General features: G+C 37.8%; 1 protein-coding gene across 10 annotated transcripts in view; it reads right to left on the minus strand.

Moving 5' to 3' along the window:
• The window catches only part of VPS8 (VPS8 subunit of CORVET complex), a 296,010-nt gene that overhangs the window by 141,475 nt on the left and 137,410 nt on the right, over positions 1 to 17,125 (minus strand). For all 10 annotated transcript variants that reach the window (XM_019958543.2, XM_070790662.1, XM_070790672.1 and 7 more), the window contains 5 exons: positions 16,893 to 17,012; positions 15,808 to 15,864; positions 9,053 to 9,135; positions 8,212 to 8,296; positions 6,612 to 6,710 (listed from right to left, as the gene is read on the minus strand). In XM_019958543.2, coding sequence (XP_019814102.2) covers positions 6,612 to 6,710; positions 8,212 to 8,296; positions 9,053 to 9,135; positions 15,808 to 15,864; positions 16,893 to 17,012 — 444 coding nt within the window. The remainder of the gene's footprint in view (positions 1 to 6,611; positions 6,711 to 8,211; positions 8,297 to 9,052; positions 9,136 to 15,807; positions 15,865 to 16,892; positions 17,013 to 17,125) is intronic.

Below are 17,125 nucleotides of genomic sequence, written 5' to 3' on the forward strand. Positions count from 1 at the left end.
CCAATAAGGGATTGATTTCCAAAATATACAAACAGCTCCTACAGCACACACACACAAAATCCAATCAATAAATAGGCAGGAGATCTAAACACATTTCTCCATTTCTCAAAAAGATGGCCAATAGGCACATGAAAACATGCTCAACATTGCTGTTAGAAAAATGCAAATCAAAACTAAAATGAGGTATTACCTCACATGGATCAGAAAGGCCATCATCAGAAAGTCTACAAATAGTAAATACTGGAAAAGGTGTGGATAAAAGGGAACCCTCCTATACTGTTGGTGGGAATGTAAACCGGTTTAGTCACTATGGAAAATGGAGGTTCCTCAAAAAAACAAAATTAGAACTATCATATGATCCAGCAATCCCACTCCTGAGCATATGTCTACCTAGAAAACATAAAAACTTTAAATCAAAAAGATACATGCATTCCAGTGTTCATAGCAGCACTATTTACAACAGTCAAGACATGGAAGCAACCTAAATGTGTACAGACAGATGACTGGATAAAGAAGATGTGGTATATGATGGAATATTACTTAGCCATTAAAAAGAATGAAATAATGGTATCTGCAGCAACATGGATGGACCTAGAGATTATCACACTAAATGAAATCAGACAGAGAAAGATAAATAACCATATGATATCACTTACATGTGGAATCTAAAAAAAAAAATGATCCAAAGGAATTTATTTACAAAACAGAAGTAAGACTCACATACACAGAAAACAAACTTACAGAAACCAAAAGGGAAAGCGGGGAGGGATCAATTAGGGATTTTGGATAAACAGATACACACTACTATATAAAAGATAGATAAATAATGAGGACCTACTATACAGCACAGGGGACTATATTCAATATATATCTGGTAATAACCTATAATGGAAAAGAATATGAAATGGAAAATATATATATATACAACTGAATCACTTTGCTGTATACCTGAAACATTGTAAATCAACTATACTTCAATTTTTAAAAAGGGGGAAAGATTCAAAAATGGAAAAAAATTGTTCCTGAGAGAACTAGGTATCCATATTTTTAAAAAATTAATTAATCCCCAATTCAAACCCTATACAAAAACTGCTTTTAGGTGGGTCTAAGATTTAAAGTTGAAAAAAGAAACAAGAAAGCTTTTAGACAACAATACAGAAGGACTTCAGTACCAAAGAAAAAAAACTGATTATTCTGACTACTTAAAAAAAAAAAAACTTTTCTTAAAAAGAACCATAGAAAAAAGCCACGGAATAGAATATACTTGCAATATGTATCACTGAAAATAAGACTAACATCCAGGATATACAAGGAATTCCTTCATGAATGAGTACAAGAGACATTCTAACAGAAAAATGGGCAAAAGACTTGAACAGTGATGTCACAGAAAGAAAATTTAAATGGCCAATAAATATGTATCTATCAATCTCAGTAATTAAGGATATGTAAATTTAAAACAAAACGAAATGTCATTATACATCCACTAGACAGACAAAATTTTAAAAGTTCAGCAAGAATACAGAGTCAGTGGAAAATCTCACACAATGCCGGCATCTGCTGACGTTTAAAGTATTTATCCCAGTTAAGTGGCAACTACACACCCCAGAAGAGAGATTATCAAATGTTAACATGCATCAAAATCACCAGAGGGGCTTATTAAAATATATTGTTGGGACCTGTCGACAGAGTTTCTGATTCATTAGGCCTGAGGAGAAGACTGAAACAGCATTTCTATCAAGTTCTCAGCTGATGCTGTAATGCTGGACTGGAGATCAAACGGAACCACTGTCCTAGAAAAATGCATGTGGCTGTGTTCAAGATGCATATGTAAGATACCAATAGAATGAACAGAATACTTATAAAATTTAATACTGTACCGTAATAAAAATGAACTGCAGCTACATACAACAAAATATAGAAATTTCTCAAAATATTGAGAAAAAGAGAATAACCTCAGAGTATAACCTCATTTATATAAAGTTCAGCAACAAGCCAAACAAAACATATATTTTTAGGGGTGCAGGCAGATGCAATGATAATATATAAAAGTGTAATAAATTATCAGAAGAACGAAGATAAATATTCATTATCCTCGTTCTTCTGATATTAGCGAGGCAGTGAACCGGGATGAGGAAAGGATACATGGGAACAGTCTAGGGTACTAGCAATAACTATTTCTGGTATGTTGAGTTTTAAATTTTTTATTAAACTGTACTTTTATTTTATGCACTTTTCTCTTTATATTTCAAAATGAAAAGTGTTTTTAAAAATTTCATGAAACATGAATTGTCCATATTGGAAAAACCATCTAAATGAGAGATTCTTTACTGAAATCCACAGACCCAACCTAAGAATGGCTTTTAAGAAATCTGTGGATCCTTCAATAGTGAACAAAATGATGCATCCAAGCACATGTGCAAGACTAGGAAGCACAGGTCCAGATCTTTCATTAGAGTCTCAAATGCAGTCTGTACCTCGCAAAGTGTTAAGAATCACTAATCTATACGCTATGTACGTATACTGTCTGAAAACTTTATTATAAGGACTTTCCCTCTACACACTTAATGTTGATTTTATTTATATTAAAAAAAAGCCACAAAAAACCTTCAACAAAAAGTCTACAGATTTCTAATGTGACCTTCAGAAGTACTAAAAAGTTCAAGGTAAAAAAAAAAAAAAAAGGCACAGATGTGGGGAAAATAGTCAGCAGAAATAATTGTTGTGCAGCAAAAATATTTCTTGCTTCACCAGTATGAGTTTTCTGCTGAATAATTTGTTTGTTCATGGATTAATGCATCATGTTTCACATTATGCAGAGAGACACAGCTTCATTTTTGGATGTCTGGAGTCCATGTGCTCAAAGCACGGCATAATGCAGTTGAAATGAAAAGAATAATGAGCCATAATGTAACTATGGAGACTTAAAGGGGATGATGAAAAGAAAAACAATACCAAATGATTAGAAAAAAAATATATAATTCACAGTCAAAGAAGGTTTTCTTGGGTTTTCTTTCTTTCACCAAGACATATTGATCTTGTTGTTAGCAGAAACATGATTAAGACTAAATAACATATATGTGTTCTCAATCCAGTAAATGAAAGTGTGGCAATTCCTTCATCCTACTGACTGTAACACTTTCCACATCAGATGTTTTATATTAGATGCTGTTCACATTTCTAATCTAAACTTCATAATCATCAGGAATTAAAAGTATTCACATTACATGCAATGCTTTCTGAAAGGTTCAGAGCTCATCCTTTCTTATCATTTTTCATATGTAAAAAATTTTAAAACATGTTGAATAATCATATCTTTCACTACATCTCTAAACCCATCACCATCTCCTGATCCTTGCTACAACGAGGAAGAAACAAACTTTGTAGATGTAAATGTTATTTACAAAACTAGAACTACCTCAGCATCCTTCATTACTATTTCTTTTTCTCAATAATTAGAGGACTAAAAAATCAGAAGAGATTCCAACAGCTCTCTAACTCTGTTGGTTTCTGAGGAATATTGTATGTTTTGAACCTAAGAAAACTAAAGTGAGGAGTGATTTCTGGGCCCTTTTTCAGAATGCATTTTGATGCCATCCTCATCACACACATAATCAGTTCAGTTCAGTCGCACAGTCATGTCTGACTCTTTGCGACCCCATGGACTGCAGCACACCAGGCTTCCCTATCTTTCACCAACTCCCAGAGCTTACCCAAACTCATGTCCATCAAGTCGGTGATGCCATTCAACCATCTCATTCTCTGTTGTCCCTTCTGCTCCTGCCTTGATTCTTTCCCTGCTCAGGGCCTTTTCAAATGAGTCAGTTCTGCACATCAGGAGGCCAAAGTATTGGAGTTTCAGCTTCGACATCAGTCCTTCCAATGAATATTCAGGACTGATTTCCTTCAGGATTGACTGGTTGGATCTCCTTGCAATCCAACCAAGGGACCCTCAAGAGTCTTCTCCAACACCACAGTTCAAAAGCATCAGTTCTTCAGTGCTCAGCTTTCTTTATAGTCCAACTCTCACAGCCATACATGACTACTGAAAAACCATAGCCTTGACTAGATGGACCTTTATCAGCAAAGTAATGTCTCTGCTTTTTAATATGCTGTTTAGGTTGGTCATAGCTTTTCTTCCAAGGAGCAAGTGTCTTTTAATTTCACAGCTGCAGTCACCATCTGCAGTGATTTTGGAGCCCAAGAAAATAAAGTCTCTCACTGTTTCCACTGTTTCCCTATCTATTTGCCATGAAGTGATGGGACCAGATGCCATGAACTTTGTATTTTGAATGCTGAGTTTTAAGCCAGCTTTTTCACTCTCCTCTTTCACTTTCATCAAGAGGCTCTTTAGTTCTTCCTTTCTGCCATAAGGATGGTGTCATCTGCATATCTGGGGTTATTGATATTTCTCCTGACAATCTTGATTCCAGCTTCTGCTTCATCCAGCAAGGCATTTCGCATGATGTACTCTGCATATAAGTTAAATAAGCAGGGTGACAGTATACAGCCTTGATGTACTCCTTTCCTGATTTGGAAACAGTCTGTCCAATGGACAGATTGGACAATTCCATGTCCAATTCTAACTGTTGCTTCTTGACCTGATACAGATTTCTCAAGAGGCAGGTCAGGTGGTCTGGTATTCCCATCTCTTTCAGAACTTTCCACAGTTTATTGTGATCCACACAGTCAAAGGCTTTGGCATAGTCAATCAAGCAGAAACAGATGTTTTTCTGGAACTCTCTTGCTTTTTCCATGATTCAGTGGATGTTGGCAATTTGATCTCTGGTTCCTCTACTGTTTCTAAAACCAGCTTGAACATCTGGAAGTTCACGGTTCACGTATTACTGAAGCCTGACTTGGAGAACTCTGAGCACTACTTTGCTAGCGTGTGAGATGAGTGCAATTGTGCGGTCATTTGAACATTCTTTGGCATTGCGTTTCTTTGGGATTGGAATGAAAACTGACCTTTTCCATTCCTGTGGCCACTGCTGAGTTTTCCAAATTTGCTGGCATATTGAGTGCAGCATCTTTACAGCAATGTCTTTTAGGATTTGAAATAGCTCAACTGGAATTCCATCACCTCCACTAGCTTTGTTCATGGTGATGCTTCCTAAGGCCCACTTGGCTTCTCATTCCAGAAATGTCTGGCTCTAGGTGAGTGATCACATCATCTTTGTTATCAAAGATGATCTTTTTTGTATAGTTTTTCTGTGTATTCTTACCACCTCTTCTTAATATCTTCTGCTTCTGTTAGGTCCATACCATTTCCATCCTTTATTGTGCCCATCTTTGCATGACATGTTCCCTTGGTACCTCTAATTTTCTTGAAGAGATCTCTAGTCTTTCCCATTCTATCATTTTCCTCTATTTCTTTGCACTGATCACTGAGGAAGGCTTTCTTATCTCTCTTTGCTATTCTTTGGAATTCTGCATTCAGATGGGTATATATTTCCTTTTCTCCTTTGCCTTTAGCCTCTTTTCTTTTCTCAGCTATTTGTAAGGCCTCCTCAGACAACCATTTTGCCTTTTTGCATTTCTTTTCCTTGGGGAGGGTCTTGATCACTGCCTCCTGTACGATGTCACGAACCCCCGTCCATAGTTCTTCAGGTACTCCATCAGATCTAATTCCTTGAATCTATTTGTCACTTCCACTTTATAATCGTAAGGAATTTGATTTTAGTCATACCTGAATGGTCCAGTGGTTTTCCCTACTTTCTTCGATCTAAGTCTGAATTTTGCAATAAGGAGTTCATGATCTGAGCCACAGTCAGCTCCCAGTCTTGTTTTTGCTAACTGTACAGAGCTTCTCCATCTTTGGCAGCAAAGAATATAATCATCTGATTTTGATATTGACATTAGTCTCTGTATTTAGGCATCTGAAGCAAATTTTTGGGCCAACCATCTGTTGGCTCAGACAGTAAAGATTTTGCCTGCAATAAAGGAGACCTGGGTTCGATCCCTGGGACAGGAAGATCCCCTGGAGAAAGGAATGGCTACCCACTCCAGTACTCTTACCTGGGAAATCCCATGGACAAAGGAGTTTGACAGGTCCTACTCCATGGGGTCACAAAGAGTCAGACACTGCTGAGCAACTAACAACTAGCAAATATTTTAAAAAGAACTTTTAGTTTCAAAGTCAATTACTGCATTCCTATAAAACAGCATTAATAAACAAAATGAGAATCATCATCCTTTTACATAAGAGAAATACATCCTCTTACATAAGGGAAATACATCAGAGAGAATAACTCATTGCAGTGATGTTTCTAAAATTCCATCAAGTAACTGAGGGAATGGCTCCTGTCACATAATAGGGGAAAAGATCAATAGTAGTCTCAGAATTCCTCAGAACATTGTGAAAAAACACTAAAATTCCAGTTTGTGAACTAGCTGATTTAACATGAGTTATTTTCAGAAGTCATGACATAATAAGCTGTATACAGCATGGGTTTTCCACAAATGTGAGGTGGAATAAATTATCTGAAAAAGATGTTAACCCTCAAGCAAATCAACTTAATAATATATCTCCCACTACTTAGTTAGCAAAAACTTAATTTGGGAGATATCTATACAAATACGGCAAAGTTTTCAAAATTCTACTGAATCAGTACCTCAATATGATCCATAGCCTTCTGCCATACAGACTGCTTCTCCTCCACACTGTATCCAGGAATGGATAAGATATTGTGAATGTAGTTAAAGACTTCTTCCTGAAAAGCACAAGACAATAAAATTTATTCATTCATTCACTCAAGAATACTTAGTCACTATCTACTATCTCTTGAGAGTCCCTTGGCTTGGGAGATCAAACCAGTCAGTCCTAAAGGAAATCAGTCCTGAATATTCACTGGAAGGACTGTTGCTGAAATACTCTGGCCACCTGATGCAAAGAACTGAATCACTGCAAAAGACCCTAGGATGGGAAAGACTGAAGTCAGGAGGAGAAGGGAACGACAGAGGATCAGATGGTCGAATGGCATTACCGACTCAATGGACATGAGTTTGAGCAAGCTCCAGGAGTTGATGATGGACAGGGAAGCCTGGCATGCTGCAGTCCATGGAGTTGCAAAGAGTCAGACATGACTGAGTGACTGAACTGATCTGATCTACTATCTGTATCGGTCTTGGTAAATATCTATTATTTAGAGAAGGAAACCATTTTGAGATGGTTAATTGATGGAGTGAAGTGAAAGTCACTCAGTCATATCTGACTCTTTGCCACTCCATGGACAATATAGTACATGGAATTCTCCAGGCAAGAATACTGGAGTGGGTAGCTGTTCCCTTCTCCAGGGGATCTTCCCAACCCAGGGATCAAACTCAGTCTCCCACACTGCAGGCAGATTCTTTACCAGCTGAGCCACCAGGGAAGTCCAAGAATACTGGAGTGGGTAGCCTACCCCGTCTCCAGTGGATCTTCCCGACCCAGGCATCAAACTGGGGTCTCTTGCATTGCAGGCAGATTCTTTATCAGCTGAGTTACCGGGGAAGCCCCTTAACTAATGGAAGACTGACTTAAAAGAGAAAGAGTAACTGTTTAGGGTACATTCTTAGAAGTTGCAAATGTGTTCCAATTAATTTCAGTCTCGATTTCATTAACCCAGAGTGAATATTATTCTTTTGCTTTGGTGGTCCCTGTCCACATTGTTAGTTTGACATCAAATCTGTCTTGCCCTTGTCCATTATGCTCCACTTACACTGATCTTTGCTTCATTTATATGATCCCTATTCAGTTTCTTGAACAAGTCAAAAAATTTTCCCACCTCAGGATCTTTGCATATACTGTTCCCTACCCTGGAACATTTTTTCTATGGGCTCCTTGCTTGACTAGCTTCTTCTCAAATTCCAAAACTCAGTTTATATGGCATTTTATCTGAGATTCCTTCCCCGGCTGCTCTGTATAAGTTCGTTCCCCCATTATTTACTCCTGTGGGAACCAGTTTCTCTAACACTCATCACAATTTGCAATTACATATTTGGTTTTCTTACTGTCAGTCTCCATCAATAAACTATAAGTTATAAAATTACAGGAACTATGTATCTGTTTAAATTATCAATATACACTTGAGTTAATAACAGGCAGTCAATAAACAGCTGTTGAATAATGAAGAAACATATGTCCAAATATTTCTACTGAATAATTCCTTCTACTTGATAAGGTGAGGGAGGAAACTGAGTAAGAGAAAAGGGCAAAGTGGTCTCTTAACTCACCTCTCGTAGTGGGTCACGTAAGTAGCAATCAATAATTCTGTCATATTGGTGTTCTTGTTCATACATAAATTCACAAATTTGGTAGCTAGAACATAAAAGGAAAAACTTTAGTGTACCAAACAGGCAGGTGGTTATCAACTTACTGTTTTAAGACATTTGTTCAGGCATAGGGGTTAGAATTAAGGAAAATGAATACAGTAGATGTGATTTCTACTGTTAAATCAAGTTACCGTATCTAAGGAATATGAGTATCTGCCATTCCTTTGAATACAGGTTTTAAAATGCTGCTGAATACTATGTTTATAAGAAATTTCAAAGATGTGCATAAAATAAATGTTAAAGCAACAATATATCATATAAAAAATAGTTAATGCATTAGAAACTAATACAATCAATAATATGAAATTTCCCTGTTCAGAATTAAACATGTCAAATAAAATATTTAACAAACTAGATAAACAATAGTGCTAACATGCTGCATCTGTTTTCTATGTTAAATTCTGCATTGTTTACAATATAAATGTAAGGTAACTGCCAAAAAAATCTTAAAAATACCCTGGAAATTTTAAGTAAAAAAACCAATAAGACTGATATTTCATTTTTACACTAAAACAAATGAACAAGAACTTCAAATTTACTTGCTATTAATTTCTGCAAATTAAAACTAACTTCTAGACTTGAAAGGCAAAAACTTTTGCATTTAGGTTTTTTAAAATTATTACATGCATAGCTTTTCTTAATTAAAAAAAATGGCAATGCATCAGTCAACCAGGCTTCAAGTTAGAGAAGTAATACTTGAGTAGTTCTATGGGAACTGATATATGGCTTCAATACAACTTACAATTCTGCTTTCTCTGCCATACGGATGAGTCGACTCTCTTCAAACTGAACTATGCCTCCAGCCTGCAGCAATTCTAAAAGGACCTGAATATTTAAAATAAATGAGTAAAGACACTTTGGAATCTACTTTTATTGATTAGCTCTTCAGGAGTCCTTTCAGCCACATAATCATACGACCCTTATGGAAGAAAGTGAAGAACTAAACAGCCTCTTGATGAAAGGGAAAGAGGAGAGTTAAAAAGTTGTCTTAAAGCTCAACATTCAGAAAACTAAGGTCATGGTATCCGATCCCATCACTTTATGGCAAATAGATGGAGAAACAGTGGCAGACTTTATTTTGGGGGGCTCCAAAATCACTGCAGATGGTGACTGTGTCCATGAAATTAAAAGCCGCTTACTCCTTAGAAGAAAAGTTATGACCAACCTAGACAGCATATTAAAAAGCAGAGACATTACTTTGCAACAAAGGTCCATCTAGTCAAAGCTACGGTTTTTCCAGTAGTCATGTATGGATGTGAGAGTTGGACTATAAAGAAAGCTGAGCGCTGAAGAATTGATGCTTTTGAACTGTGCTGTTGGAGAAGACTCTTGAGAGCCCCTTGGACTGCAAGGAGATCCAACCAGTCCATCCTAAAGGAGATCAGTCCTGGGTGTTCACTGGAAGGACTGATGCTGAAGCTGAAACTCCACTACTCTGGCCACCTGATGGGAAGAGCTGACTCATCTGAAAAGACCCTGGTGCTGGGAAAGATTGAAGGCAGGAGGAGAAGGGGATGACAGAGGATGAGATGGTTGGATGGCATCACCGACTCAATGGACATGAGTTTGGTTAATCTCTGGGAGTTGGTGATGGACACGTAGGCCTGGCGTGCTGCAGTCCATGGGGTCACAAAGAGTCAGACGCAACTGAGTAACTGAATTGAAATGAAGCAGCTGAATAAAAAATTAACCTTTACCAAACTAAGTATCTAAATATATGACCAGGCTATGAGACATATTTTAAAATAAATCTCAAAATATAACACAATCACTACTTAATCATTAGAGCAGTATCAGAAAGCTCTCTCCTATATTTAAGTTCAAGATCCAGGGTAACATGCCCTTTCTCAGAACTCCAGGAAGCCATTTAACAAAACATTTTTCAAACACAGGAAATTACTTTCAAATTAATTTTTTTACAAAGGCAGAAAGAAATAAAACCTAGCCTACCTTTACACTTCAGAACTCTAATTTAATCCATTTTGAGTATTACAATGCACTGCTATATAGGACAATAATGGAGCGAACGTATCTGCTGAAAACCTCAGTTTGAAATAACATGATCAACTGCCAGTGCTGGAGAGAGTCTGAACCAACTTATGGGAGTTGAAGCTAACTGTCAGCTTTCTAGGAATTTTTAAGCTGGCTGTTAAATACAGGCATTGTTAAAAGTAAAATTATATAAACTTACGATTAAATAAAAACAAAGGTAATACCCAAACTCACCACTTCCTAAGTATTTTACTGTATTTTACTGTGTATGCTCTCCAGGTTAGAGACTGTAGCCTTAATGCATGGTGGGCTTCCCTGATGGCTCAAACGGTAAAGAATGTGCCTGCAATGCAGGAGACCCAGGTTCAATCCCTGAGTCAGGAAGATCCCCTGGAGTAATAAATGGCAATCCACTCCAGTATTCTTGCCTGGAGAATTCCATGGAGAGAGGAGCCTGGGCGGCTACAGTCCATGGGGTCACAAAGAGTCAGACACAACTGAACGATTAACACTTTCACTTTATCTGTACGGTGGAAATATTATGTAAGGGTGTGTTATGGTACATCGCTCCCCAACTTCATGTGCAATGTGATATCACGCTGGAAGGTTGAAATCAGCCACGATGGGAATACTTACACCATGAAAATTAATAAATGCTATAAATCAGGGCTTGTTACATTTTTAAAGGATTATAAAACAAAGAGTATGTGACAGAGACTATATATGACCCACAAAACCTAAAATATTTACTCTCTGGCCCTTTACAGAAAAACTATGAGAATTTCTGGCTAAGATATTGATGGAGATAAAGTTAATAAGAGAATCAAACTTAAAAGTCTGTTTGTCGGAGTCATTATACTGAAAATAGCACAAAAAAATTAAGGAATCATTTTTCCAATATTAGAAAACTGTTATCCAATTCAGCAAAGAAGTCACAACACTGATCAATGAGTGAAGTTCTGACATGCTTTCATTACTGCACTTTCATCTTATTCATTTTAATAAATGAAAGTATCAATCAACATTCACATCAGTACAAAATTTTGATATAAGAAAAACAGCTTAAGAGAAAGACTGCTGGATGAGAAGGGAAGGAACTGAGCTCTGACTTTACTGATGACCTTGAGCAATTTGCGTCATCAGTTTTCTACTTTCTAAAATGAGTGAGGGAAGAAAATCCCCAGGTAATCCCAAAAAGGATTCCCAATAACAGATTACTAACTATGATTACTTTTAAAGGTTTGGCGTTTACATTTAGGTTTAGTTTTTATTTCTGTTTTATTTAGTAATTTACATAAAAAGTTTTTATCATTTTATATAGCAACACCATGCATAACATGATTCACTTTTCCTGCCAACAGAGAAATAGGGGCAAAATGAGGGACCCACATTACTCTTTGTATTCAGTATAATTTAAGAGACAATCAAAATTTTAGCAGCTGTTCTCTTTCCTAAGATAGTCTGCAGCAGTCATGGGGCCACAGCTGTGCAGAGAAAGGGTTCACTGTTGCGTTCCCATGTTCTTTATCTGAGTCTCAACCTCTGGCTGAGAATATATTACCATAAAAAAAAATCAGCATTGGTCCAGAAGTACTTAATTTTTGTAGCTTACTTATCTGACAAAATCTTGTCATCAGTTATAAACAGACTGTCTAAGTGTTCACAACTACAGTGGCTAAGCTTTTAAGAAATCCTACTCCTAGAAAGCACCCTCAAGCAAGTGGCTAAGTAGAAAGAAGTGGTGATCAGTTTTTTCTCACAGTGATTAGTGGAGGGATAGACAGATTCATGGTGGAGAGTTCTGACAAAACATGGGCCACTGGAGAAGGGAATGGCAAACCACTTCAGTATTCTTGCCTTAAGAAACCCATGAATAGTATGAGAAGGCAAAAAGATAGGACACTGAAAGATGAACTCCCCAGGTCAGTAGGTGCCCAATATGCTACAGGAGGTCAGTGGAGAAATAACTCCAGAAAGAATGAAGACATGGAGCCAAAGAAAAAACAAAACCCACTTGTGGATATGACTGGTGATAGAAGCAAAGTCTGATGCTGTAAAGAGAAATATTTCATAGGCACCTGGAATGTTAAGTTCATGAATCAAAAGCAAATTGGAAGTGGTCAAACCTGGGGATGGCAAGAGTGAATGTCGACATTTTAGCAGTCAGTGAATGAAAATGGACTGGAATGGGTGAATATAACTCAGATGACCATTATATCTACTATGTGGGCAAGAATCCCTTAGAAGAAGTGGAGTAGCCATTATAGTAAACAAACTTAGTAAACAAAATGCAGTACTTGGATGGAATCTCAAAAATGACAGAATGATCTCTGTTCATTTCCAAGGCAAACCATTCAATATCACAGTAATCCAAGTCTATACCCCGACCAGTCATGCTGAAGAAGCTGAAGTTGAACGGTTCAGTGAAGACCTACAAGACCTTCTAGAACTAAGACCCAAAAAAGATGTCCTTTTCATTATAGGGGTCTGGAACCCAAATTAGGAAGTCAAGAGATACCTGAAGTAACAGGCAAATTTGGCCTTGGAGTACAAAACGAAGCAGGTCAAAGGCTAACAGAATTTTGCCAAGAGAACACACTGATCATAGCAAACACCCTCTTCCAACAACACAAGAGAAGATTCTATACATGGACATCACCAGATGGTCAATACTGAAATCAGACTGATTATATTCTTTACAGCCAAAGATGGAGAAGCTCTATACAGTCAGGGAAAACAAGACTGGGAGCTGACTGTGGCTCAAATTATGAACTCCTTATTGCAAAATTCAGACTTAGATTGAAGAAAGTAGGGAAACCACTGGACCATTCAGGTATGACCTTAATCAAATCCCTTATAATTATACAGTGGAAGTGACAAATAGATTGAAGGGATTAGATCTGATAGAGTGCCTGAAGAACTATGGATGGAGGTTCATGACAATGTACAGGAGGCAGTGATCAAAACTATCAAGGAAAAGAAATGCAAAAAGGTTGTCTGAGGAGGTCTTACAAATAGCTGAGAAAAGAAGAGAAACTAGAGGCAAAGGAGAAAAGGAAAGAAATATCCATCTGAATGCAGAGTTCCAAAGAATAGCAAGGAAAGATAAGAAAGCCTTTCTCAGTGATCAATGCAAAGAAATAGAGGAAAACAATAGAATGGGAAAGACTAGAGATCTCTTCAAGAAAATGAGAGATACCAAGGGAACATGTCATGAAAAGATGAGCACAATAAAGGAAGGATGGTATGGACCTATCAGAAGCAGAAGATATTAAGAAGAGGTGGAAAAAATACACAGAAGAACTATACAAAATGATCTTCATGACCCAGATAACCACGATGGTGTGATCACTCACCTAGAGCCAGACATCCTGGAATGTGAGGTCAAGTGGGCCTTAGAAAGCATCACTATGAACAAAGCTAGTGGAGGTGATGGAATTCCAGTTGTGCTATTTCAAATCCTAAAAGACAATGCTGTGAAGGTGCTGCACTTAATATGCCAGCAAATTGGGAAAATTCAGCAGTGGACACAGAACTCGAAAAGGTCAGTTTTCATTCCAATCCCAAAGAAACGCAATGCCAAAGAATGTTCAAATGACCGTACAATTACACTCATCTCACACGCTAGTAAAGTAATGCTCAGAGTTCTCCAAGCCAGACTTCAACAGTACATGAAGTTCCAGATGTTAAAGCTGGATTCAAAAAAAGGAGAGGAGGGATGGTATGGAGGGAGGAGGGAGGAGGGTTCAGGATGGGGAACACATGTATACCTGTGGCAGATTCATTTTGATATATAGCAAAACCAATACAATATTGTAAAGTTAAACAAAATAAAATTAAAAAAAAAACAAAAACAAAGGCAGAGGAACCAGAGATTACATTTTCAACATCTATCCGAGCATTGAAAAAGCAAGAGAGTTCCAGAAAAACATCTATTTCTGCTTTATTGTCTACGCCAAAGCCTTTGACTGTGTGGATCACAATAAACTGTGGAAAATTCTGAGAGAGAAGGGAATACTAGACCACCTGACCTGCCTCTTGAGAAATCTGTATCAGGTCAAGAAGCAACAGTTAGAAATGGATGTGGAACAACAGACTGGTTCTAAATGGGTAAAAGAGTACATCAAGGCTATATACTGTCACCCTGCTTATTTAACTTATATGCAGAGCACATCACGTGAAATGCCAGGCTGGATAAAGCACAAATTGGAATCAGGATTGCCAGGAGACATATCAATAACCTCAGACATATCAATAACCTCAGATACGCAGATGACACCACCCTTATGGCAGAAAGCGAAGAAAAGCTAAAGAGCCTCTTGATGAAAGTGAAAGAGGAGAGTGAAAAAGTTGGCTTAAAACTCAACATTCAGAAAACGAAGATCATGGCATCTGGTCCCATCACTTCATGGCAAATAGATGGGGAAACAATGCAAACAGTGAGAAACTATTTTCTTGGGCTCCAAAATCACTGCAGATGGTTACTGGAGCCATGAAATTAAAAGATGCGTGCTCCTTGGGGAAAAAAAGCCATGACCAACCTAGACAGCATATTAAAAAGCAGAGACATTACTTTGCAACAAAGGTCCATCTAGTCAAAGCTATGGTTTTTCCAGTAGTCATGTATGGATGTGAGAGTTGGACTATAAAGAAAGCTGAGCGCTGAAGAATTGATGCTTTTGAACTGTGTTGTTGGAGAAGATTCTTGAGGGTCCCTTGGACTGCAAGAAGATCCAACCAGTCAGTCCTAAATGAAATCAGTCCTGAATATTCAATGGAAGGACTGACAGTGAAGCTGAAGCTCCAATACTTTGGCCACCTGATGTGAAGAACTGACTCATTGGAAAAGACCCTGATGCTGGGAAAGATTGAAGGCAGGAGGAGAAGGGGACAACAGAGGATGAGATGGTTGGATGGCATCACCGACTTGATGGACATGAGTTTGGGTAAGCTCCGGGAGTTGGTGATGGACAGGGAAGCCTGGTGTGCTGCAGTCCATGGGGTTGCAAAGAGTCAAACACGACTGAGCGACTCAACTGACTGACTGAGACGGATGCCAGTCCCCAGAAATGGTGAGCACTAGTGCAGTGGAACCACAGGGCACTCCCAAAAGCTGAGCGTTCCAATACTCAAGATCTTGAAGTGTTTTTGGTTCATGACCATAGCAACTAGGTATGGTTACTAACTTAATGATGCTGGCAGAAAGGAGCATGTAGTAGGTGCCAACTATTGCTCATAAAGGAGAAGGATCAAGTTTTTATTCTCTTTTGATGTCACATTGAATGCAAGACAGGTACAGTCTGCCTAGAAATTTATTTGTAGTTTGACTGAGGCTCAAACTAACAACCGTCCACACTATTTCCTGGTTGCCACTATCTCACATAGTATTAGGGTTAGACACAAGTCTTTCTGCCCTTACACCGTAAGGTCTAGTACAAAGGTTTTTTCTGGTTCACTCTGTCTTCTTTCCCATTCTTTAGCAAGATGAGTTCTAGCAGTTCATACCTGCTGTCTTTCAGAGTGTCGGGAGTCATCATCAGGACTACAAAGGAATTCAAGGACCTGGTCAAAGAAAAGGTATTCTTAAATTGGATACCAGCGTGCATGCCATAAGGAAAATCATAGTTCCTCTTTCTATATCACCAATTCATTCACATCCAGCTCAACAAACACTACAGGGATATGGCAGCTTCCCAATTGGTCAGCCCAATATATGACACAGCAGGCTCAGTTATGCTAACAATATATACCTTAAACACATTTCTTTACTATTTAGCAACATGACTAGAATCTGACATCATATATACCTTAAGATCCCCAAAACCATGGACCAAGCTAAGTACGGACTTTGGAGTCAGGCCACTTGAATCTGAATCCTAACCTTATTAATACTTAATAACAACATTTATTGCTGGTAATAACACTTATTAAGTGACTTGGATGAGTGATTTAACCTCTCCAGGCTCTAGCATCCTCATCTGCAAAACAGGAGTAACAACTATAGCACATTCAGAGGTACTTGGAGTACTCAGTTAATACATACATGTAAAACTTTGAAGCAGAGCATGGTACTATGAAGTGCTCAATAAATGCTGGTCATGATTAGCAACTTTCTCCAGGTAAAGAGTATTGTCTTCGTCACCTGTGGCTTTGTAGAAGATATTTAACTGGATTTGGAAATACCTTCAGAGTGGTTAGTAAGTAAATTCGGATTTTCTAAAAGTAATCTCTCTTCCAGATGATCAACATCATAGTCTTACTATCAATGAGATGGGTAATTATATAGTTGAAAAATTCTTAAGTCAAAAATTCTAGGCAAATTTAGAACAGAATAATTGGGAAAACAATCTCTATAAACCAATCTCCACAAATCATACTCCCATGACACCAAGTTACTGAACAGTCACACAATCCTAATACAACACTAAAAAACAAAAGCTATTTTAGATCCAAACTGAAAGATGAACAAGCCTCTAACTCGTAGGACACTTACCTGGTAGGTTATTCTATTAAGAAATCATGTAATCCATTGAATTTTTCTATAAACAGTAAATAAAATAATTCTACTTCTTATGGTTAAAGACACTCACCTGATCAAAAAGAGTTCTGTTTACAAATAAGGTGTTGTCAGGCTTCGCAAGCTGCCGGGCAAGGAAGGTAAAGAGACACCCCACTTGTGAGGGCGTAAAATCTGAATTCTCCACCATAACCTATGAGCAAAAGAGACCATTTCTTCAATATACCATCTGGTTTGACACAGAAAAATATACAATTAGAGGCAGGGGTGGGGAAGCCTCAGTATGAAGGACTCATAAAAAGATTC

The sequence above is a fragment of the Bos indicus genome, chromosome 1, assembly GCF_029378745.1.
Source record: "Bos indicus isolate NIAB-ARS_2022 breed Sahiwal x Tharparkar chromosome 1, NIAB-ARS_B.indTharparkar_mat_pri_1.0, whole genome shotgun sequence".
In the NCBI taxonomy this organism is placed as follows: Eukaryota; Metazoa; Chordata; class Mammalia; order Artiodactyla; family Bovidae; genus Bos; species Bos indicus.